At 44.0% G+C, this 26,154-nt stretch overlaps 1 protein-coding gene across 6 annotated transcripts in view; it reads right to left on the bottom strand.

The window, feature by feature from the left end:
• Nucleotides 1–26,154, bottom strand: part of SNAPC4 (small nuclear RNA activating complex polypeptide 4) — a 97,604-nt gene that overhangs the window by 29,512 nt on the left and 41,938 nt on the right. For 5 of the 6 annotated variants that reach the window (XM_048512646.1, XM_048512649.1, XM_048512648.1 and 2 more), the window contains 2 exons: nt 25,455–25,541; nt 22,414–22,799 (listed from right to left, as the gene is read on the bottom strand). In XM_048512646.1, the coding sequence (XP_048368603.1) occupies nt 25,464–25,541 (78 nt within the window). In that variant the 3' untranslated portion in view covers nt 22,414–22,799; nt 25,455–25,463. Of the gene's footprint in view, nt 1–22,413; nt 22,800–25,454; nt 25,542–26,154 lie in introns of those variants that run through there. The other variant, XR_007245902.1, reaches the window with a different exon arrangement.

The raw sequence follows: 26,154 nt of genomic DNA, 5'->3' as shown, positions 1-26,154 counted from the left end.
ACATGGACGGGGTGAAAGATCCAATCGTAGGGGGGGGGGAAACTAATGATCTCTATAGCTTTCAATGTACTGTCAGCTCCTACTCGCTGTAGAAATCCTAAAGGCGATTGTGGATCTTATCCAGAGTTTTGTGGAACAGGAGTGCGATCAACTTCTATAGGGATATATAGGATTGCGGGATCTTGCCGCAACCTGGAGCTCAATCATCTAAGGGTAGGATCTATCGCATGAGTCCCGCCAGGAGGAGAGAAGGAGCTCCTTCTTAGATAAAAATTTGGCCCGTGGATTCATAATACGGGCGAGCCACAAAACACACCCATGCCGCCCTTGCTTTATCTGCTAAGAAAAAGGACGGGGTTCGTTAAGACTTCTGTACTGACTATCGTGGACTAAATGTTGTTTCCGACCTCCAACAAATAGTCCTTTTGCCCTTAATAAAGGAATTTCTCTTTGATGCTCCTAGGTGAAAGGCCGGATTTTTACCAAATTCGTTGGATTTGCGGGAAGCTTATTATCGTGTCTCGCATCGCTGGAGGGTAAGTATGAACATTTAACAGCCGCTTAATACCAAATTCGGACAATATGAATATTTAATAAATGCCCTTCGGATTAGCTAAATTTGTGGGCTTTCATGGCCCTCACAACGGGCATTACACGATTTGCTGTACAAGGGGGTAGTCGTATATTTCGATGATGTTTCGATTTACTCACAGGTGACCCTGGAGGAGCATGAGGCTTTAGTCCGGGAAGTTTTACAACGTTTACTTGATAACTCCCTCTTTGCCAAGTTGTCAAAGTGCTGTTTTCACCAGTCCTCCATAGACTACTTGGGCTATCGAATATCCGCTAACGGTCTGGAAATGGACCCGGCAAAAGTGACCGCAAGCGTTTAATCGGGCCTGCCCCCACCAATAGAAGGGAATTGCAATCTTTCTTCTTAAGGGCTTTGCATAACTTCTATCGTGGACTTCATTCCCCATTTTGCCAAACTTCTGTCTTACTTTACTGATCTTTTATGCACTAAAGGAAAGGACGCTTCTGCTGCCCGGGGCCCCCCTTCCCTGGTCTCAGGAATGCCACCTAGCGTTCCAGCAGCCGGAAACAGCTTTCACAACTGAAATCCAATTCTGACACATCCCGAATTCTGACCTTCCTTTCATCGTTCACGTGGATGCTTCGGATAAGGCGCTTCGGGCTTCTGCCCTCTTGCAGAAAATATTAAGACAATAAATTGGCGCCGTGGTGCCATTTATCCAAAAAGTTTCTTGGTTCCGAACTAAACTGGACTTCGTCGGAGATAAGGAAACCGCTGCCATCAAACTTGCTTTGAGTAATTTGGTTTCATTGGTTAGAAGGAGCCAAGCACCCCTTCCAGGTCTGGTCGGATCATAAAAATGTGTATTGCCCTTTCCTTACACCCCTCAAAATGCTGTCCGCAAAATAATCCACGCCATTGGGCTGATTTTTTTCCTCTCGCTTCTCTTTTACATTTGCCCATTTTTTCCCTGGTGTTAGCAATAGACTGGCTGATGCATTGTCCTCACTTCCCCGGGGAGGGGGGTAACGACTTCGGCGGGATACTCCACGCACCGCTCCAGCTGATCAGCCGTCACTTCGCTACAACTTCGGTATCTCCTTTATCCAGCCATCATCTCCCCCTTCCTCCAGGTGAATTCAGGGAGGCTGGATTATACCAGCCGCCAACAGAGGAAAAAGATAAGCACAACTTCGCTTTGGAGGATTTCAGTTTGGAAAAGGGGGGGGTGTTGGTATGTTCCTCCTCCCTTCCGGAAACAGGTTCGCTTCAAGCACGCCAAATTTACGTTCGCCAGGCGGGCATCACTTTGGGTTTGTAAAAATCTTCCATCTAAAGCCTGCCAAGGCTGGCCAGTTCTGGTTTGGCGCTCTATGCGCAAGGATGTCGAAGTCTTACATTAAAGGGTGTTCCATATATGCGGAGGCTAAGCTCTATACCTGTGCCTCATATGGATTAATACTTTCAAAACCTCTCCCCAAGGCCTCCCGACCCTGGTATAGTATAAGGTTTCAATGGGATTTTTATCACTGACTCTGCCTGGACAGGCACGCCGGAACACTGTTTTATGGGTGGTGGTGGATCTTTTTTCCAAACATGTGCCGCATTTCATTCCTTTTGCACCACCATACCATCAGCCCCTAAATTAGCCCGGCTGTCTATCTAAATACATCTACCGCTTCGCATTCCTCTCCTGAGAAGGTGGTATCGGATCGCGGGCTCCCCAGTTCACTTCCCGGGTTTCAAAGGCTTTCCTGGAGTTGTTGGGAACTACAATCGCAGTCGCCGCCCTCTACCAATAGCCGCCTTTCCGCTCAAAGTGACGTGCGGGCAAAAGCAACGGACGAACAGTATCAATGGAGCAATATTTACGTTGCCATGCTGCTACCATCAGGGACAACTGGTGTGAGTTCCGGTTTCCCTCTTATGAGAGTACGCTTTGCTACAACAATGCAATTCATAGCAGCACGCAAAAAAACCCATTTGAAGTAGTCTCTGGTCGCATCCTTTCCGCCGTTGCCCCAGCTGGCCGCGGAGGTACTCGCAGCCACCGGAATTCCAATCAATGGATTTTATCACTAGCCAGGCCGGAAAACAGTTCAGTCTACCTTTAAAACAGGCTCTGCTAGCTCAAAAGCTTCAGGCAGATAAACATCGTTCAGAATTCCCTTTACGTGCATAGCTTGGGTTTATCTATCCACTAAAAACCTTCGAGACGGGTACACAAATATCTTTAAACTTGGCAAGAAATTTGTGGGTCCCTTTCGGATTACAAAAGTGATCAATGATGTTACTGCTCGTTTAGATTTGCCTAATTCAATTAAGTAACATTCATCCGCTCTTTCATTCCAGCTTTACTCTGGATATATTCCCGCCTCAGATGTTCAAGCACGATTTACCTCCGGAGACACCCCCGCCAGTTATAAATTGATGGACACAAGCATTATGAAATAGATGCTATCCCGGACTCTCAGCTTCTTCGGCAAACGCCTTCCGCAAGCATATTTAGCGCCATGGGTATTATTATTCCTCTGGTCACGGCAATCAATGCGGTGCGCTAATATTCATGCCCCCTCTTAAATTGCTGCGCGGCTTCACCAAGCTTTTCCGGACAGACTGAGGGGGAAAAAGGGGAGATTTCTTTTAGAGAGGTAGGCAGAGCAGCGATCCTCAGTCGCTCTTGTTGCTCTTGCTGTTCAACCTGGCCTTGATCGAGATTCTTTTGTAATGGGCATCCTCGCCAGGACCTGCACCAACCATGTGAGAATGCTTATCTCGCTTTCGCATAGTAGCATTCCGTTCTCATGAGAACGGGGCCGGGTGGGGGGATGGGTTAGTAAGCATTATAACCTGTTGTTTGAGCGGGGTTTCTCATTCCTGCCATGTCGTGTGTGTATGCTTTCTAGGATGACTGAATAAATGGACTTATAATCAAAAGCCTTTTTATTTCTGCTCCTTGGAATTCTTTTAAGGTGCAGTTTGGTACCGTTTTATGTCTCAGATCATAGAAATTGTTTATTTTTTTGTCCACTTTACGTGTTTGCTTGAACAGGAATGTTGGTATCACTGGTTGTAGCATATCCTTTGGTTAGACTTTTATTTCAAGTAACTGGATCTTGAATTAATAAATATTGTCTTAAAAATAGAGATTGTGGAGATGTAATGTTCATACAATCCTGAGAATCAAGCAGTTATGTCAAAGAATTCACCAGCTTTCAGTAGAGGCTAGTAGAGACTCCGCACTGGCACTGGACTGGCCAGAGAGATTTGCAGCTGCGATGTTACAGACAATCACTTTGAAAGTAGAAGCCAGCCTGGAAAACCTTTAACATTGAGCTTTTTCAAACAAATGGTATGAGGGTATCATATAAGTAAGCTTCAGAATTAGATATCAATGTAAATTTCCCTGATTGATTCTCATAATCCGCCATGTAAAAGAACTAAATCAAACCTATGAGCCAAATTCACCTGGCAGAGTCCTGCAAAATTGCAGCCATTTTTCATGGTTGATTTGTCCTTAGATGTATGGTGGGTTTCTTTGTGAATTACCAACCTAGTCTTCCTAATTGGGGAGGAGGAATCTATCATAAAAGCCATGTTAGAGTGCATCTGAGTAGTGAAGCACTTTCCTCATTTGAATGAACTGGAAAATGAAGTAGAATACTCAGAGGTGCCATACTGTTGTGGAAACTTCAGATCTATTCTAGAAACCTGTATATACTAAATAAATATAACAGACCACAAGGGTTATATTGAAGCTGAAAAATAAATGTCACCTCCTGAATTATCACACCTAAAAGAAGCAATGAAGAAGAGGATCCAAGGACACATGGCCCACATAGCCTTCTCCTCCTTCATTCTATGGAGAAAGAGCCTACCATTCCACAGCACATAGCTTTCAATAAAACAAGGAAGAACTGGGACTGGGGAACCTGAAGGCATATCAAGATGGGCTTCTACTCAAACTCCAGATCCTTAGGGATATTTGAAAATCTGATTCTCAGCAACTCTGGCAGCCCCCTCCCCAACAAAGGGATGGATGCATGGATATAGGGAGTCAGGTACAAGTGAGTTGGCTAAGGTTGCCAGCTTCAAGTTGGGAAGCCTGGAGATTTGTGGTTACAGCCTGGGAAGGTGGGTTTTGGAGAGGGAATGGACCTCACTGGGCTAGACTGTCATGAAGTACCTTCCAAAGCACCCATTAGCTCTAAGGGAATGGATCTCTGTCATTTGGAGATCAGCTGTAATTCAGGAAGATATCCAGGCCTCACCTGAAGGTTTATAATCCTGGAATTGTCCACCAGGCAGCCTAAACATACCCACTTCAACATTCCCTCACTCTCGCTTGCAGCCCCTGATCAGTTCTTCAGCATTCCAGTATGACATCATCTGTCATCATCACCTTCTTCTCCAAAGGTTCTTTTTGACCCTCCCTCACAACCTGCAGGGTTACCATAGGGATGGCAATAAACAATCTTGAATCATAACACTTCTGTTGGATATTCCTTACCGGACACTTGGTCTTGGGGGAGCATTGATGGTGGTCTCTCACTTCAACAAATTGTGAACCTTCAGAATAGAGACATTATCCTTCACTATGTCAGGTAGGAAATTAGTAGAAGCAGATGTTCAAACTGACTCCATTTTACTAGGTATTTAGCAAAGTGCCATCTTTAATTGTAGCTGGGAAGTCTGGTAGCAGGTTAATTAATGTGAAACAAACTAAAGTAGAAATAATTGCAGAGAAACAGAACATTAAGAAATCCACTTGAAAGGCACCAGATCTAGTGCAGCAAGTCACAACTGAGTCTTGGTCAAGTAATTGCACTAAGTTTAGTAAAGACTAAGATCTACTCACTGGATTCCCATAGGCCTTAGTGATCTCAGTTGCTAGACTATGCCCACAATATAATATTTAACTATGTAATATTTAGAAATGTCAATTATGACAATGGTAGAAACCACAGATGAAAAACACGGATGAAAAAGCAAGATTTACAAGGTTATTTCCAAGGGAAGGCTATGCGAAAGACGGCTCTACCTCATGTTGGTACATCAAAGTTTCATGTTCAGTCTGAGAGGGAATTGGTGTTTTCAGGGCACCGATTCTCTGAGAAAAGCACACACAACCCCATGGAGCTTTGAAGTAAGTATTGTGGAGTGAATTGACAGAGAACTCCTGCCATAGGACTAGTATTAGGAAAATGGGCACTTCATAGATTATGCCAGAGTATTGCCAGTAAAGGAGTTTTTGAACTAGGGGCTGAAAAAACAGAAATTCTTAGGTTGATATGCTTTAAGCAAATGGGTATCAAGATCTCCAAGTCAATAACAACATAAGGAGCTGCATCTGTACATAGCACCTTTCAAGGGCCCACTCTGCTAATCACTAGGGAAAGGGGCAAGCAAAAAGGGGGGAGAGATTTAGAGAGAGAGCACAGACTGTCCCCCAATAAAACAATTAGAGAGCTTTTTCCATTCACACCATGAGCAATCTGACCAGCAGATGGTATAGCACAGTGACTAATACCTGAGCCCTGAACCTGAAATTTTGAGTCCGCATCTGGCCAGAGTCATGAACTAAGAGGCCTTCAGCCAGCCATTTTTAACTGGACTCCAACTATTCTCGCTGCTCAAGAGGAGGTGAACAAAATTAACAGAGTTCGACAAGGTATAGCATGGACTGCAAAAAATAGAGGTTGATGGCACTCCAAAATTCAGGATATTAAGGCAACGTGGTGTGAATCGGTCTGCTGACTGTTGCTTAGAGGTATTTTAAGGTTCACAACCTTAGTGCCTAACCCTTTTTATTTTAATATTTCTAGATAAGGCCTTTCCTCTAGAAAAATCAACTCACCAGCCACTGAGTACCCTTGTGGAGATCTCTGCTGCAACCACAGGAAGGAATCCTCCCAGCCTCTCCCAAACATCTGCACCATGTCTAAGCACAGCGTGGCTCCAGCCTTCAATTCCCCCTCCAATGGTCCAGCCAACTGCCATCACTTTGAACTATCTGCTACCTCAATCCTCTCTCTTGAGACCAACACTCAGGCCTGATGAATTGTCACAGAATCCCCGGTTTATGGGTCCCCAACCTTCAATCTATGGCTGGGGAATGACCAGCAGTATTCCTGGCCCAGTCATTAGACCAATATCTTCTCAATCCTTTTCAATAGATCCTCGGCATGGTCACCTGCAGCCCATGGCCAGCCGTCAGACGCTTCTAGTGCAGCCCCACCATCATGGCTGGCAGAATTCTTCCCATGGTGGAAGAGGCCTGTTCATGCATAGCCACACCACCTCTGCTCCTATTCCTCAGAGGCAGAAGCACACTGCTGCCCAGGCCGGCAGGAAAGTTACCATTTCTCCTCCATCCACGTTGGAACCACAAACTCTATTGAAAGCTTCTTCAGTCACTGAAATCTGTCATTTTCCATCAAACTCAAGGAAACACAAGATCACAAACATCACAATAACAGGTTTGTGCTCATCTGTCTTTTCAGAGGGGACATGAGCCTTCAAGGGGACTTGGAGTCATTCCTGGTGTCCAAGAGTTTCACTTATCAGAACGCTAGCTAACTGGACAGTGGTTTTCAAAGAGTGTTCCAGGGAGCTTCCATGTTCCCAAGGAGTCATCAGGCAGAAGGCTCAATAAGGAGATCAACAGTGGCAACATTCGCTAAGACACAGAATTTGCCCAGCCCTTTCAATAATGCCCCAAAATCAGAAAATAATCATAATCATCATCATCATCATCATCATCATCATCATCATCATCATCATCATCATCATCATCATCATCATCATCATCATCATCATCATCATCATCATCATCATAATAATAATAATAATAATAATAATAATAGGTGGAAATGATGCCTACAGGCCATGTCTTATGGCACCCTGAATTTTCAGTTGTTGGGGATGAGAAGTCCCGAGATTCCTGGCCAGCTTGCCAGGTGAGTGATTCAGGCAAACTAAGACACATCCCATAATCCTCACGTCAGAAGTCTTCAGTCACAGGGCTGGTTCTGCAACGAAGTCAATCCCAATAATGCAGAACCATTAACTCGGCTTTTCCCGAACTGTCTTCTCTGTTGTTGGAGTTGATTGAGCCAGACCTGTCTTTTTCCCTCTTGTTGCTGAGTGTTAAAGGCTGATATAGAGAAATTCCCTTGAATCTACCTGGTTTCTGTAGGCATCATTTCCCCCTATTATTATTATTATTATTATTATTATTATTATTATTATTATTATTATTATTATTATTATTATTATTATTATTATTATTATTATTATTATTATTATTAATTTGAATTGATAAACCGCCCTACCCCCGAAGGGCTCAGGGCAGTGTACAACAAAACAACAACAACCATTATAAAACAAATTGAATAACCCCAGTTAAAACAGAATAACCCCTAGAATTGTTTCCATGCTGCATGACTTGCTTGGGCTACTTGTGCAGTCTAGTCACACTGTGCATAGATGTACCATTGACACTGTGACTACCATCAAGTTTCCAAGTGTTTCACAATGATGGGATGTTGCTGCCTCTTGCAATCCAGAAAGAATGAAAAGGTTCCACAATGACTCATGTTTTGGGGTTTTTTTTCTTATTCTCAGAGGCCAAAGTCAGTCGTGGACAACAGCATAGGCCAATGCTCTACCACATTCCCAGTGCTCCTGTTCAGCAACAAGACTACAAGAGCACCACCAAGGCTTTGCAGGTGACTTGGGTCTTGGGTGTGCCTCAGGAGTCCCTGGAGCCAACTACATTCCCCTTGGAGAACCCAAGCTTCGAAAATGTCCAGGAAGTCCAGGCCATTACTGCTGGATGCCAAGGTTTGTACTGAGTGTTACTGTGGAACAATCACAAATAAGCCTGTGTATATTCTGTAGGCATTTGCTCAATGCACGGTCCAATGTGGTTGGTATTTCCTAAAGTTTGTACCAGTGAGATTTCCCCTTGCCTTGGCCTGACCTCAAAGATGCTATGAGGACTGTGAAGATCAACAAAATGCTTACACTGGGGCATACACCGTTCCACTCCAGTATCTTCTTTAGACTTTTTGCTAGCTTAACTCTTCTCTTTTACCAAATGCATTCTCCTTGCAAAAATCATTGAGCTACCTTGTTAATTATGACACTTGTTGACTGCTACCAGCTGTAATCAAGAAGAGAGCATTTGCCCTCTACTCATAATTTTCTACTTTCCCCCTTCTTATAGTGTTAGATGCTCCAGCTGACACTGAGCAGGTGTCTTTTCGGCTGCACAAGGAAGAAACTAGGAAGGCTGACAATAGCCTTCTTGTTGCCTTCACTAATGAGTTCCAACTGCCACAGGATCTCCTCGATACAAACTCTCCTGATACTCAGAAGCCAACAGTTTCCATTGAACCTCTTCTAAAAAGTACTGATCCTGAGCTGAAAAAACAAGAAATTTCCTTTAAAGAAACTGATTCAGAAGTTTTTCCATCCAGTGAAGCTGCAGGAACTGATGATGTTTATTCTGCTGGAGGACAGCCCCAGGACAGCAACATGCCCATGACAGACGTTCAAAACAGAACACAGACCTGTGTGTGTCCTTTGACAGCATCATTGTCATTGGCATCCACACAGCCTTCAAGGAAAGGGCAGATGGAAATAATTGACTTGTGTGCATCAGAGGATGAAAGCTCAGGGACATCAGGAGCTCAGAAACCTGATTCCTCTAGGCCAGGTCAAAGTGGACAGATGATGGAGACAAAAATCCTTCCAGTGTCAAAAAATGAAATTACAGAGAAATGGAAGAAAGGCATTTTGGATCCAGCAGGGGACAACCAGAGAGATTGGCCAACTGAGAAATTACCACTGAAAAAGCGATGGAGAAAGAGAAAGATGGCTGACCAAGCATCACCCATAAAAGGCAAAATAAAAATTGATGTTCCAGAAGCAAAAATTGTAAGACCAAATGAGAAGAATCTAGATGTAAAAGTAAGTGGTTCAAGATCTAAAGTTCTGCAAAAGGAAAAGAAAAATACACAGCCCAAGAAGGCACAAACAACTAGAGCAATGAACAGCAAAAATCAGATGGAGGCCAAAGCAAGACCAGAACACTTAGAATCGCTGCCCAAGAGCAAACTGGCTTTGCGTATGATGGAGTCTGTACAGGTCTTCCATCCACTGGGAAAAAGCAATGTTTCCACTGTTACTGCTAGAAAGGCTCCTTGTTCAACCACTTCTGCAGCTAATACACTCTCCACATCTGCAAGGTCTGTCCCAAAAGCAATGCTTCAGCCAGTCCCCAAAGAACAGCTAAACCCATGCACATCGATCAAAGCAAAGCCACCAGTTTCCCAGCCAAAACCACCACCCTCTTCTCTGGCTAAACCATCAGCTATCCCCATTTGGGTACAGCAGCCACGCATGAGACCTAAGCTACAGTCAAGTTCATTGAAGGAAACACTGCCCAGTATTGTTGGGAAAAGGCCAAGCATTCAGTCAAGGGAAGGCATCCCAGTGCAAGACACTTACAGGCCAAGCCATGGACAATCTAAGGGACCAATGAGCACAACGCTCACCTTCCGTCCACGAACTGTCCCAAGAGATCATGGTCTGCTTTTTAGGTATTCTCCACCTCCGCCAATCTTACCCTTTGAAATTGCATTCAGGAACTGGAAACGTCCCCCCCCTGACCTGCAAGTGTCAACCCCCATCACAGAGCAGCAACGACCAATAAGGGAGATGATGAAGCGGCGAGCTCAAAGAGAGAGGGAGGAGGCGGCCCGCTGGACTTCTTTGGGGCGTGTGCAGTTTTTTGTGGAGCATCAGAAAGAAAAGGACACATCTGTTATGTTTGGCTATCCTTGATGTTGCTGATCGGTCTCAGGACCAAACTCAGGGTGACGGGGTCCTCATGGCAGTTCCTCTTTTACAGTCATTTGAAAATGCTGAGCACCTGCAGGGTGGCTGGTGGTGGAGCATTCTCCTTTCCACCTGAAGCTTATGAGTTTTTTGGGTAGATTTTATATCATGTTTAAGGTGTAACAGTATCACAATTTTATTAATTTGTGTGTGTGTGTGTGTGTGTGTGTGTATATATATATATATATATATAAAAATATAAAATTTTTGTGGTATGTGCTTATTCTAAAAAAAAAGCTGGTTTTGCAAAAGGCCCAACAATTGTTTAGACTGTTTTATTATATTCATATTTGTTTCATACCTGTAAATATGCAAAATTAGATGTTATTCCATGCTGTACAATTCCATTCATATCACATGAACAAGATATATATGTTAATAGATTAGATGTCTTCATTTTAGAGTGTACATCTTTTAATATTTTATTTATTGTATTGTAATTTATATATTAATTCATTTATTGTAATTTATATTATCTCTTATGTCATCCTTACCCAGAATTTTCAATAACTGTTCTTTGTGGGCAGTTCCACTATATTAGATGTCTAGAAGTTCTTTCTGTGCATTCAGAATAAATGTATTTATTTTTTTTACATTATTTACAGTCTGCCTTTTCAATGGGACTCACAGCAGATTTCAAAGAGTAAATGGCTAGATGGGACATAAAAAGAGGATTTGGATTGTGGACAACTGGAACTAACCAGAAAAACCGAAACTGGGCTGAAAGAAGCACAAGAATTCACATGGTGTATTAAGCATGAAAATTGTATAATAGCAACATATGGTACAAACTATACATGGTCCACATTTCTGAAACGTTTTGTTATAGAGTACAATACTATTGTGTGTGCAAAGTACTGGCAAGTAACAGTCAACTAGGATTGGCAAGTAACAGTCAACTTTGGGTCTCCTCCCCCTGGCTGTGTCAGCTGGTTGGTGGGAGTCTCACCGAGCCTAAAATGAGCCCTAGGCCTTCACATTGCCAGCATCATGACATCACTTCTGAAAGTGATGTCATCACACAGATGACAGGATTGATGCTCTGGTATTTGGGAAAAACTCTACTGAAGAAACACCTTCTATTGTAGAGCTTTGCCCAAATACCAGAATGACATCACTTTTTGAACTGAAGTCATCACACAGGTGAAATCAAGGCCTAGGACTCATTTTAAGCCTGTTAAGATCCCCCCCCCACCCTTCTCTCCTACCAATGACTAGAGAGAACCTGGCAAGCCAACAGTTGACTCATGGAGACCACAGCAAAGGGGTTTCAAGGCAAGCAGTTAAGCAAAGGTTGTCTGCCACTGTCTTCCTCTGCAGAGTCTTCCTTGGAGGTCTCCCTTCCAAGTACTGAATCTGCTTACCTTTTGGGAACTGATGAGATTGGACTATACCAATTGGCCATGCTGACAGAGGCTGATGGGAATTGTAGTTCCTGAACATCTGGAGAGCCACAGGTTCCCTACCCCTGGACTATACCATGCCATCATCCCTCTCATAGCATTATTAGCTATGTAAAAAAGCTCCATTGAACCATTCAGCTTGCACAGATTGTGGAAATCCAGAAGAGTGGAAAAATTCCTTACCTCATCAGGAAGGCCCATGTCTCAAGGTGGGAGACACAACACAGAACATACGGGTTCAGGAAGTTTTGCTAGATCTTTTTGTTTTGCTAGATTTTAGGGTGGCCTTTGCAGAAGACCCCATTCCAATCAGTCAAGCTGTTGCGTCAGACTGCAGAGGGAGAGGCTGCCCCACAAATATGAGGGACCAAGGCCATAAAGGCTTTGTACAATAGTCAATACCTTTAATTGGGCCTTTCAAGAATGCCATACATTTGCATCACAGCAATTCCCATACATTTAATTCCAAGTGCTATCCTACGAAGTTATACCCTTCTGAGCCCACTGACTTTAATCAAATTAGAAGGGGCCTAACTCTGTTTAGGATTGCAGTGTTACCCCAAACCACCCATTCTTAGTCATCAACAATTGCAGCCCATGTATCAGTCTCAAAATGCCACGGGTCTCCAGATGGCAGTCTATTTTCAGTACTCTCCGTGTACATTCTGTGCTTCCACTTCACATAAAAAGAATGTTATCAGGTCTACAACTATTTTCCTGTAATCAAAATGCTGCTAGTCCTCATGATGCTGCAAAACTCCTTGAAACCTGTCAGCATTGGAGAGGATTCACAAAGCATTCTGAGGCTCTAGGAATGTAGTGGCTGAATTAGGGACTGGATTTGGGCTTCCACGATGCCCACTGCCCTTTGCCAAGAACAATTTCCTGCCCCATTCTCTCTTCCCACCATCTCTCTTCTGCCCCAGTCAAAAGCAGCACAGGATGAGGAAATGGAAAGTGAGAGTGGAAGATCGCTGTTCTCCGACTACATTATTAATCCCATGCGAGCGTGGAATTATGGCAGCATATCTTCGTCTGCTGATTAATCCCACCCAGAGGAGAGCCTTGGCTACTGCAAGATGTAATGTGCTGCCATCAGCTCTGCTGGAGGGAAGATTTAAGAATATGGAACGTTCTAAAAGAGTTTGTTCATGTGATATGGCTACGGTTGAAACACTTGACCATTCTTTGTTTCTATGCCCTAAATACAATAAGATACGCACGAAATACATGAATTCCATTTTCTTGCAATGGTCTCAGTGGCATGAGTGTTATAAGATACCCAATCTCCTGAACAGCTCTGATGTGCTCTTTTGTGAAACTGTTGCAAATTTTATACTGGAAATTAGTAATTTTAACTGTATTTCTTAACCTTGTTTTGTTTTAAAATTTTGTCCTGTTTTTTATGCCAATAAAGACTTGTGTTGTTGTGTTGTTGTGAGTGGAGGATCAGAGACTGTGGGGCCATCAGAAAACCTGCCAGGCAGAGCTGACTTGATCTGGATATGTAAGCCTGAGGAAGCTTCATTGAGGTTAATGCATGGGAGATATTAATATTGGATTGATGTTCCAAAGGCACAATCCGCTATCCTGGTAAAGGTGCAAGCAGAGTCATTGCTGACACATGGGATGGTGTCACATCATAATGTTTACTAGGACAGACCATTTACAGGGTGGTTTGTCATCACCTTCTCCAGTTGTCTACACTTTACCTCCAGCAAGCTGGGTATTCAATTCTACTGACCTTCAAATGAAGGAAGGCTGAGTCAACCGTGATCTGGCTACCTGAAACTGGATTTTAAAATCCTTGAGTAGGTGGGAAAAGAAGTTCTTGGAGAGAATGACTTATCAGCTGGAACTTCTTGAACACTGTCCCTCTCTTAATTCATCGAGCACATTTCAAATAGTTTTTTTCTCTGTGCAGGGAAACATCTGTCATTCTCATATAACCTAATTTCTTCAAGTATGCAAAGTTGTTAGGGTTTTTTGGTTTGTTTTTGACATCAAGTCACAGCTGACTTATGGAGATCCTGTAGGATTTTCAAGGCAAGAGACATTCAGGGGTAGTCTGCCATTGCCTGCCTCCACATCTTGTTTCTGGTATTCTTTGGAGGTCTGCCCTCCAAATACTTGCCAGAGGTGAAGCTGAGTGTGTGTGACCAGCCCAAGGTCATGCAGACAATATCCGTGATAGAGGCGGGATTAGAACCTGGATTTCCAGATCCTAGTCTGACACTACACCCACTGGCTGTCTATGCAACATACAACTTCATACACAAACTGCACAGAGGAGTGAATATACTTTAAATGATATAGAAATGCATGTCTTTGTTGGAAACTTTCCCCTCAGACATATAATAATCTTTTAAATATAAATATATATTTCACCATTTGAAGAAGGATTGCCATGCTGGTTTACAAGAAATAAAAAATTAATTGAATTGGGGTGTGCTAGTTCTTTGATCGTTAGGACTGCTCTAAGGTAGCATCACTTTCAAGGCCGTTTTAAATACATTTTGTACAGACCCTTTGTCAAGAAAGAACTTATATCAACTTAATTATAGTCATGTTATAACATTTTCTGTAAGTTTTGGTATGATGTTTTTAAAATCATAATCATCTCTGGTTTTTCTCCAGCTGGTATTGAATAATTAGCTGAAGGTCACTGCCCAGCTGTATGAAGTTCTCTAGCTGTTGAAACTTCAAAGAATGCTGAGTTTCACACCTGATAAGTCTGACTCCTGATTAGTTGGGCATCTAATTGGTAGTTGAAAACAACCAGGTTAGAGGCTTATGGCTGGTTAGAACACTTTGGGAGGAATTTATCATGCTTGCCTTATATTTTGTATGTATTAGCCAAGTCAATAGCAGTATGCATCATGCTGTGGTTTTATTTGAATTGTTTTGATGCTGGCTCTTATATTACTTGCATGCATTTTATGCCACTATATAATAGTTTGTTGAATGGAAGCTTGATTCAATAAACCTTAAAAATATTTTTTAAAGACTATTTGCCTCTGAGTTATGTGTTAATACAAAATCCTAACCCACGTTTAAGGAGGATCAGTAAGGTCTTCCTTTACATGGTGGCAGAGGTGGGATTTTGAAACACACTCAGTGGTTAGGGTTTTTTTGGCAAGCAGAGTGCTGAGCTTTTGCTCTAACATGGAGAACCATGATTTTTATTTGAAAGCGCAGGCAGATGAACCAGTGGTGAGACCTCGACCCAAAAGGGTGACTGAATTACAGGTCACACTGGAAGGCTGATTCTGCGTGGGCCAAAAACAGTGGTGTGAAAATGGTGTGAAAACAGTATAAACCCTTTTACACTGTTTTAAACCCATTTATACCGTTTTCACACTGCTGTTTTTGGCCCATGCGGAATCCGCCGAAGATTCTAAGGGAAGCGTGCAAGTTACATCAGCTGAGCCAGAAGCAAGCAATGGAGTGGCAGCTCAAGAGTTGGGAGCCACGGGACAGTTGCTGAACGGCATGGAGCTGAATGAAATAGGTGAGGATGACCAAGGGATGTTTATGTTACGTCCCAGGGGGTTATCCGGAGCCAATGCAACCAGACGGGATAGTTTGGAGACAGATGATTCCTCAATATCGACCAGCACTGAGGGGTGGATGAAAATGATGCAAACGTTTATGCGCACACAAGAAACCACCATGAAGTTACTAATACAAGATAGACGGAGGGAGTCGACTGCAGCCTGGCAGAAAAGACAATTCCCACGGTACCAGCAGAGTGAGTCTGTGGAAAGTTTTTTAGCTTTGTTCGAAGCTGCCCTAAGAGAGAATGAGATTCCCAAAAGAGATCAAGTGCGGGTGCTATGGCCTTGCATAGCTGGAGATTTAGCCTCGAAGAAGAGGCCACCTATAAGAATTTTAAAAGGCAAGCGTTAGCCAGATTTGGGAAATCTGAGGGCCAATTAAGAGAAGAGCTGAGGGGAGCCTTCCCTAAGAGGAAAGAGAGCTATGTTGCCTTCATGGCCTGATTGAAGCTTACAGTTCAGCAATGGTATAGAGCTGCAAAAGTTGAATCTATTGAGGACTCCTGCAATCTCATAGCAAGAGAGCAATTTTTCCAAATACTCCCTGAAGAAATTTCAGCTCTAGTTCAAGCCAGAGAGACTTTTGATTTATCTGACTTGGCTGCTTTTGCAGACCAGATGGCTAACATAAAGAACAAGGAGAGAAAAGCATCACACTTCATGCCAGGGAAGAGAGAACTGCTTAAAATCATCCCGAGAAAGGCTGAGTTCACTGGCAGGGAGGGAGTTAAAACTTTGCTTCAGAAAAAAGAATTCTCTCCGAAGCCCAACAGACCTGCCGAGACCTCCATACCACATGTTTTTATTGTGGGAAAAGAGGCCACTACAAATCACAATGTGCAGAAAGAAAGAAAGAAAGAAAAGTCCAGTATGTTGGAGGTGATCGAGTTTTGGTGCAGGCTGAAGATTGGGAGGAGATTAGTGATTCGCCAGCCAGTTCCGTGTGTTCCAGTGAAGGAGAAGAGCCTGTGACCATGATGATAAAGCATTCCACAAAATCCTGGGCAGACCCTGAGCTGATAGCTAAGAGACGTACGGGTGGTGAGAAGCCTGATGAACAGGAGCCCATGGTGAGAATGGGAAAATTACAGCTTATTGATACAGACTTGGTTATGTCTAAGGAGCAGAGACGTTGGGTGGGAGCCTCAGGGCTATGAAAGTGTTACTTGGGGGGAAGTTGTGGGTAGAAGGTTCTGTTGATACAGGGGCAGATGTAAGTTCTATCAATAGAAAATTATTAAACCAAATAGATCATCAATTGGTGGGAAAGATGCAAGTCACCCCATATGAAGGGCCCCCTATGTATTTGGATTTAGCTATGATCCATATCCAGACTCCCAGGGTCAAGAAAAATGTCTATGTCATTGTACATGATGTTTCTGACATGCCTTTCATAGTAGGAGCAGATTTGTTGTTCCAGTCCAGCCAAATGAGAACAGTGGTCACTAGATCAAAGGCTAAGAATGAGAAACAGATTGACAATATTAAAAGAGTGGGAAAAAGTGAAAACCAGAATGTTCAAATGGGGGAAGTAGAAAATATGAATGTAAAGTTCCCAACCACAGTTCCCCAATTTGTGGAGAAACCCAAATCAAATATAGGTAAGCAAAAGGTTAAAAATGGGGCGGAGATGGAACGGACAGCAGAAGCTGAGCCGATTAAGTTACATTCAGAGGGAGAGAGGAGTCATTAAGTGCTCCTAATTCAGTTACCCTGGCAACAGAAGTTGAAACTAAAACACGAAGGGGGTAGCCACTCCCCAATATAAGTTGAAACTTCTCATTCCAAGAGTGGAGAAACTGTAATTCATGAAATATCTGAGCAGTTTAAAAATGAACAAAGATTTTGTCCCACTCTGAAAGAGTTGTGTGAAAAGGCAGAGGCTGCTGTTGAAGAGGTTGGCAAAATGGTTTATTATATAGACAACGTTGGAGTCGAGGTTTTTCTGAGAAGGGAGAAATAGCCTTAAAGTTAGTAGTCCCAAGAAAGTATAGAGAGGAAATTTTAGAACTGGCTCATAGTGTCCCATTGGCAGGACATCTAGGAGTAAAAAGGACTATGGAAAGAACTTAAATATTTTTAAAAGACTATTTGCCTCTGAGTTATGTGTTAATACAAAATCCTAACCCACGTTTAAGGGAAGATATTTTTGCTCATTAACAACAAGGAGACAAGCACCACTAGCAATTTTTACAATGTGATAGAACGTGATCTTCCTTACTAGCAGGCCATAGACCAGTGATGGCGAACCTATGGCACGGGTGCCAGAGGTTGCACTCAGAGCCCTTTCTGTGGGCACGTGCAAACAGAGTCCCCCCCTCACACATCTAGGCTGGCCTGGGCCACTGGGCTCGATTATTAGCATTAAACCTAAGACCTAGTTTTGGGGAAGCATTATAGGTAACCCTGTAAGCACTGTTAAACCCCACTGATTTTCATGCAAAGAACTAAAGCGCGATCCTTTACCTGGGAGTAAGCTTGGTTGCTGGCAATGTGGCTTGCTTCTGAGTAAACCCTCCTAGGGTCGTGATTCACCCATTCGAAGAGTTGCATGGTTGGTTCAAAGCAAAGCCACCAACTACCACCAAGCTTACTCCTAATGCACACCTTGGAGCCAACCGTTTTGTCTAAACGAAAACCTCAGTATTCAGGTTAAATTGCCGTGTTGGCACTTTGCGATAAATAAGTGGGTTTTGGGTTGCAGTTTAGGCACTCGGTCTCGAAAAGGTTCGCCATCACTGCCATAGAGGGACATACAGGTATGTGTGGCTTGATGCAAACTTGGTTGTGACTTGATGGTTTTCAAGAAAATAAAGACAGAGAAGTTGTCAGGTATAATAAGAGGCTTAGTGGAAAGAAAAAGTAGATGAATAGAAATGGAGGCTGAAATCTAGATTTGGTTCCTTTAGCACCTTAGAAATCAACAAAATCTTTTTTGGGGGGAGGGGGGATTTTGAGAGTCAGAGCTCCCTTCCTCAGATATCTCCCAAAATCTTGTTGGAAGCCCAAATCAACAAAATTTTGTTGATTTCTAAGGTGCTACTGGACGCAAATCTAGCTCTTCTATTGTAGACCAACACAGTTGCCCTTTAAGATCAAAATCTGGTTTTCTTCTTGGGCCTCACCTTAGGTGGCTTTCATATACAAATACCAAAGCCATTTTTAGCCTTTAACCAACAACTTATCAAATTGGAGATTTTGGAAGCCTCAAACATGAGTTGCTGACACTGATTCTCCCTGCAGCTGCAAACCAGCTGGAATATGTATCCAAGCAAGCAGAGAGTGCCCTTTTAGCTCCACTGAGTCACTTGAGCTTCATTCAACTTTCTGACATAAGAAAATTAACTTTCTGGGTTTGGTTTTGAGGTTTCCCAGCCCCAGGCTTTCCTAGAGCATTTCCTAGGCATGCATTAAAAACCTAGGACAGGTTGATTCTTTGGGCAAGGCAGCAGAAAAATGCCAGTTGTGATGGATTCCTAGACTTTGCTGAGCAGGAGGCAGAGCAAAGGCTCCTGAAAACCAAGAGTAACTCTCAGCAGCTTCTGATCCGCTGGCAGTTGGAGAGCCAGATTTTCAGTTAGGGCTGTGGGGACTGAAAGTCAGTTGGGAGTCGGTTCTGAGAGCGCTTCAGAGACAGGTGCTCAGTGAACTGCTCTGTTCTCTTGGTTCAAGCATCTCTCTCTGTGAGGGAGACTTTAGTCAGACAAGACTTGTCTGTTCCAAGTTCCCTACCTGGCAGTTTAACACTAGACGTTCACCTATTTGTTCTAGGCTCTGGGGAGATATACTGAAGGGAATGAGTGTGAGGACTTTAATCCTTCTGAGAGGGATCAGAAGGGAAATTCCTATTATTTTATCAGGGTGTAAAGGGACAGTTGTAGAAAAAGATAAAGTATGGACTAGTCTGCTACTAGATTAACCTGAGGGTAAATAGAAAAGCTCTCACCAGAACGTGAGACTCAGGAGTTCTGAGAACAACAAAATAAATAGTTTTGAAAACCTGAATTTAATTATATAAGAAATTAACATCTTTTGAGGTTACTTATAACCTCTTGTTAATGCCCGAAGAACTGCACTTAAACTGGAAACATTGCCAAAGTCAAAGAACAATTTGATATACTAACAATCCTTGTCATCCAGGCCAGTAATTTCCTCTTCCTTTCCCTGTTGTGAATGTTCCATTTATAACAGATCTTGATCTGAATCTGAATTCATCACTAAAACCCCTTTTGTATCTTTCAAGGAATTATCTCGCCTTTGGAGTCATAGTCAATCTGAATCTACGTTGCTTGAAAGTAAAAGATACACCTTCCAGTTTTCCCCAACAAAACAGAATCTCCCCGAGAAGCAGATTTTGTGGGGTTTTGTGCAAAACTCACAGTTCTTGTGCAGCAGCTAAGGGTATGTACAAGCAGTGGTGTACCAGGGCTAACTTGCACCTGGGGGCATGATTGCCTCCCCCTACCTCCCACTTATGGGAGCCAGCAGGGAGGGGTGTAGGCTGGGACAGGCGCCGCAGCAGCAGGCCAGCCTGCCGCCACAGCGCCCACCTGGGCCTCTTTGCAGGCTGGGTCCTGCCCTCCCCAGAGCCTGGGGAGGCAGGAAGCGGCCTGCAGGGAGGTTGGGGAGACGTGGCTGGGGGGCACTGCAGAGGTAGGCCTGCTCTTCCCCCCAGCCTCGGGGGGGGGGGTTGTCGAGAGCTGGCCTGAAGCAGCAGCAAACAGCTCAGCTGGCAAGTGGCACCCCACCACAGGGGGAGTCGCCGGGTACCGGCTGGGTCGCTGCACCGTGGGAGAGGTCAGACATGGGGACCCAGCCAGCACCCAGCGCCCCCCCCCCCCGCATGACGGGACAGTGTGCACCCAAGCACAAGGGGTATCCCATGTCCCCATTAGCAGACTGCCACTGTGTACAGGCCTGGAAAGGATTAGGAAACGAAGCCCTGCTACTAACATTACTCAGTTCTACATTGATACAGAATTCCCACCAGTGGATCCTTTCCATATACCAGCTCTTCTCTGAGATCTGTCCTGAAGAAGGCACACTTCAAAAACAATGTAACGTGCTGAATTGTGTGATTCTCACCTTCAAAACTCGAGGGTAGAAGTATCTCACACTCTTTTATGAATCTGTCCATTAGCCAAACCCCTTCTACACACCCCTTCCCTTTCAGAGTGTAAATGGGTGACCACTACAGCCAGGGCCTTTTCTAGATCCTGGAACTCTGCTTCGCTGCTAAGTAATAAACAAATAGAAATAATGATTTCCATGAGGCATTTGGTTAACCCTCCCCTCCCCCACCACATCCACTACACCAAAGTATTTTGGATTGCTAGATTTTCAGCAGTATTTTATTAGTTGTTTTTATTGTTGGGTCTAACTTTTTGGGGTCTATTTTTATCTATATTTCTTATTGTTTAATTGATAAGGCTGGAAGTCTCAGAAGCCTTTCTGCTGAGTTTGTAGGACAGAGTATTCGAAAAAGAAAATGTACTGAGATACTACATTTCATTAGAAATAACAAAAAGCCCTCATTTGATTTCTTGATTTTTAAAATTGTTGCTGTATTCCTTTGCAATAAGCTTTTTTCCCAATTGAACTTTTTATTACAATTTTTAAAGAAGAGGAGTTTGGATTTATACCCCACCTTTCTCTCCTGTCAGGAGACTCAAGGTGGCTTACAAGCTCCTTTCCCTTCCTCTCCCCACAACAGACACCTTGTGAGGTAGATGGGGCAGAAAGAGATCCGAAGAACTGTGACTTGCCCAAGGTCACCCAGCAGGAATGTAGGAGTATGGAAACACACCTGGTTCACCAGATAAGCCTCTGCCACTCAGGTGGAAGAGTAGGAAATCAAATCCGGTTCTCCAGATTAGAATCCACCTGCTCTTAACCACTACACCATGCTGGCTCTTATAAGTGACATGAGAGGAAGCTGGGGGGATCCTTGGGTGCCACTAGCAATTATTGCTAGTAATTGCACAAAAAAGTTTTTCTTTTTACTAGTAATTGATCCCTTGATTTCATTTTACATACAAATCTAAAATGTCACAATATGTAATCCACCTGTTTTCAAACAACATTTCACGTCTAAACAATGTTTCTTGTGGAGTGTTTGTGGTGTTTTTTGACACAGGGCTTTTATGCAGATGTGGTTTCCTTTGCAGGTTTCCTTTGCATTGAACAATACAGATTTACCTTCCAACCTTACCAAGTTTGCTGAAGGCCTCGTACCCTCCCAGTTTGAAATCCCAGTTTGTGGTAGACTAGTGGGACTGAACAGTTCCTCGTGAAGGGCATCAGCTGGCCACTCAATTCCTCCCGTCCTTTTTCTAAGCCCGCCCTCCCAGCAAGTCATGTTTGTAGAAACCTTGCATGCACTTGGGGACAGAGGGAAATGTAAAAGACAAGCTTTGGGGCCGAGGAAGCAGGACTCAATAGGGAATGTGGCAGCTTCATCCAGGGCTAACATGATACAGGAGATACATTTCTGAAGGCTTTACCAACAAGCATCTTCTACCAATATGCAAGTTCACTCTCTGCCCCGGGGCAGCAAACTACTAGTGAGATGGCAGACTGCTCTTCGAGATCGCCAGAGTTTTCTGCATTTCCAGGCCTCAGCCTACCGCCCCGTCTTGCTCTCTGCTCAAGGTGGATCCCTAAGAAGATCACAATGCTTCCTCCTTCTGATGTCTGTTGCACCTGTGACACTTCCAATGCAATTAGTTATTTGTTTTTTTGCACATTTTACTGGAAGAAATCAGGTTCTGAAATGTGTGTCATAAGCAGCAAATGGGGAGAGCTGGATTTTGGAGACTGAGGCAGAGTTATTTTATCCTCCTCGCAGTGCACTGCCTATCCAGCTAGTCCACAGCAGAGGGTCTCCTCCATCCCTCCCCACCCCTCCCTTTTCCATGTCAGGCATAAAATGTCAGACAAAATGAAGATATTGCAAGCCCGGGATTCCTTCTTAGGACCCCCCCTAAAATGAAATCAGAAACAAAGGCAGATGTGTGTAAAACCAATGTTTAATACCACTTCCCCCAAAAGGAGAAGCAGCAAAAAGTCAGACATCTCCAAAACAAAAGCGGCACAGAGCTGCTCCAAATCAGCTAAAAGGTGCAATATTAGGAACTCAGTAGACTCAAAGCAGGCCAGGTATACTCACAAATCTTAAAAATAAGTGTTGGCTTCTCCCTCATGAGCATTCCTACCGCTGTCTGGCTTTGTCAAAGGACAGGAAAAAACACAAAGCAATCCATGTAAACAAAAAGTCACCTTCTCCAAGGCCGACCCACAGGCGGACTGCTGCTCCCAGCTGGTTTCTCTTTTCCTATCATCAAGGTGATGGCCTTGCCATGAATTAGTGCAAAATATCCAACGGGTTCTCAAGAGAGCCTGCAAGGCACAAAACCCCTGTTCAGAACTCAGAACTGTGACCCAGTCTCAGGCAGGTCCACAGGCCACAAAAGCCAGAACAGCCAAAATGTCAACCCAAACGATGCAAAAGCCAGAGGGTAATTTGTGATAGGAATTCTGTTTCTGGAGACAGAGGCGAAAACAGTTCCTCTCCCAGGGAAGGCAGAAGGGCCAGACTGCCAAGTTCTGGTCTATACATGAAGCAGAACTCTGGGATGGTAGAACCGGCTGCACCACCTCAGTCTGGTGGTCAATAAACATGGCTGTTTCTTGGAATTCTCTCCTCGACTTCAATAGACCCCTCCCCCCCACACTAAAAGCTTAATGTTCCCCAGTGTTAAAAGTCACTGGAAATGTAACATCAGCACCTCAGGAAGAAAGGGGCTACTTTGGCCTTTTACATGCTCTGCTGGCTTGTCATTTACATTCTTTTCATTACTGAAAAAAAAAACTTGGAAAAATGGAACTACCTCCCACCCCCTCGATACTGAGAGTCCCATTCCTTCCAAAATCAGCAAAGAGCCAGTTTCTGGCAGTGAATTCATCTTTGCAAGACAGACCAAGTGTGGGACACTGGCGACAGTTCTGGGCTAGGATCTGGGAGACCCGGGTTCGAGTACCTGCCAGATCTGGATGACCTCGGCCCAGTTAAATATTCTCAGGGTTGATGATGTGTGGAGACAACAGAGGACAGGAGAAGGATGGAAGCTACTTTGGGCTTCCATCAGAGAGGAAGGTGGGATATAAATGAATAATAAATAACAAGTGGAAACCTGCAATAAATTTACTGGGAAGGGCATTACTCCGACTGTGACAGAGAAGGAGGGAGAGGGAAGGAAGCAAATCTCCCTTGCTTTTTCCACCCCAACCCTTATCTATCAATCATCTTTCACCTCCCTTCTCCCCTTACCCTTCCTATCTTCCCTCCTTTCTCCCCACCATCTTCTCTAGCCCTTTGTCAGGGATGTACCTAGTTGATTGAGATGCATTCCTACCTCAATGTAATCACTACAAAATGTATGTAACCAGCCCGCTACATGTTACCACTGCTGTAATGGGACTATTTCCTTGATCTTCACTTTATGGCTTCACACAATGAGCAGATAACTAGGCTTACTCCTGACACTTCTGGTTCCATAGAAAACGGGATGTTTCCGTTGTCCTGTGGGGGCAGGAGGCCAGTGGCTTTTTTTCTATCTATTGCCAACCCTGGGGCGCCTTAGCTCCAACATAACTCTTTCTCACATTCTTGGGGAAAACCACCTACTCCACCTTTTATCAACTTCAGGATAAGGAGACAGCAAAAGCCACGTTCGGTAGAACTGACTTTGACAAGCTGGGTGCTTCGTTGCCTACCAAACAATGCTGCTGATCAACAATACAGAGTTCATTTAGTGATTCAAGGTCTGAGACCTAACACCCTTTTATCTTCCTTTCCCCCATCCCTTTGATGTCAATCTTCCCCCCCTTATCCCCATCCTTGTACCCCTTTCTTTCTCCCAACCTCCCCCTCTGCTTTCATTTCTCTACCTCCCTCAGACAATCCCCCCTTCTTTCTCCCCCGCCCCCAGACAATTCTCCCTACTTTCTCTTTCTCTCCCTCCTCATCTTTTCCCCAAACTTGGGAGCCTGGGCGGCTGTAGTCTGCTTGTCAGGAGGCAGCATAACAGCTGCAGGGCCCCAGGCCCACATGCAAACAACTCGGGGAGGGGGGGGGAGGATTTAAGCATCCTATGTATTTTTAAAAACTTTAAGATTTTTCTGAAAATCAGTGGGAGCCCATGTGACAGAAATCCAAAACTAGATAAGGTCCAGACATGTTTCATTACAATCTTAGGTCCAATTTAGGTCCATCCCATGCTGGGCTATCCTGGCAGACTTTTGGACAAAGGATGAACCGGTTTAGACAAATACCAGGTATTTGTCATGGAAGTGCAAAGCCATCACCAGGTGCTTGATGGCTCTGATTGGTAAAAGTAGCCTCCGACACCAGGAGTAGGGATTTGCATGGAACTGGAGAAATCTGCTCACCAGTCTTAGAAAGGAGGCTGGTTTATGTCAAACTCTATTTAGCATAAATATCTGTACATTTGGGGGTTTTCCTGGACTTCAGTTTTCGGTCTCTCATGGACCACAGGAAGTTCAGTAGGCATGGGATTCCTGGGACAGGTTTGATAGCCTGTCAAATGCTGGATATGTTTATCATAAGGGATGCTGCCAGAGAGATCTTTTTTAGGAAGTCTTGTACTGGCTTAGGCAAATTGTCTACCATCTGCCACAGGTAAGCAGCTCTAGCAAGAACTGAATTTGGATCCAAGACTGATGGAAACTGCTTTAGAATAATTTTTTCTTCACTGATGCATCCCTGCATATGGCAAGTATCCACGTCTGCCTCGTTTACTTACTTGAAACCCCACCTTTCTGCCCACAGGACCCCTAATGGCTTATACTGCTCTGTTCACTGGTGCCAGAACAAATATTCCCTGGGAGAAAGAAACATGTTGCACACAGCAAGGAAGAGCTCTTTCAAAGAAGCTCTTAAAAACACTGCACCTTAGTCAAGGTCAGGATTTTTGGCTGCATGGGAGAAAACAAACATCTGGGGACAATATCAAGATCCAAAAAGCTGCTCACCTGTTCCTCCTACAGGTGCCTTCCCCGTCTCCTGAGACGTGTGCTCCTCCGAACCCCTGGCATGTCAGTCTGAATGGTATTTTGCTCCTGTTGAAAGGACATTCATAGGGTAAAATGCCCCGGAAAATGACCCATTGTTAGCACAGGGACACTGAGGGGCAATCTGGTCTGCAGACTGTGGACCACAGTCACAATGGCCCTGAGACTAAAACCCAATTCAGAGACCCTAACTCTGGTCAAGGGAAAGTGGATACAAGCAGCAATTCCTGCAACATCACCACCAAAGCAGCACCTTAACGGCTGTCACCTTTTTGCTTCTCAGAAAAACTCTCTGCTTGGACAGAACAGCAAAGGACAAGAATGTCCAAGTTCCAGAAATTCTAAAGTCAAGACAGGGAAGAGACACTGTAGTATATATAACGCTTACTTTCTTATCAACTCTAAATGTATTATACTGCTATAACGAGATCAATCACATCATTTCTAACTTCAGTTGGCATATAAGATTGTCCTACTTGGTACATGTGAAATAGAAATGAAATGCGCCGACACTTGAAGCCAGGGAGAACTACACCCTGCGGCACTTTCTGCTACTTAAGCCCCTGTGCCTTGCTGCTTGCCTTGGGACAGCTTCAAAAAAAGAAAAGCTTGAAGCTGAAAACCACTGTTGCACTGAACAAAAACAGCCTCATACAGTCCC

The sequence above is a fragment of the Sphaerodactylus townsendi genome, linkage group LG12 (assembly GCF_021028975.2).
Source record: "Sphaerodactylus townsendi isolate TG3544 linkage group LG12, MPM_Stown_v2.3, whole genome shotgun sequence".
Lineage (NCBI taxonomy): Eukaryota > Metazoa > Chordata > Lepidosauria > Squamata > Sphaerodactylidae > Sphaerodactylus > Sphaerodactylus townsendi.
The sequence above is the reverse complement of the archived record's forward strand: the minus strand, read 5'-3'. Positions and strand labels throughout refer to the sequence as shown.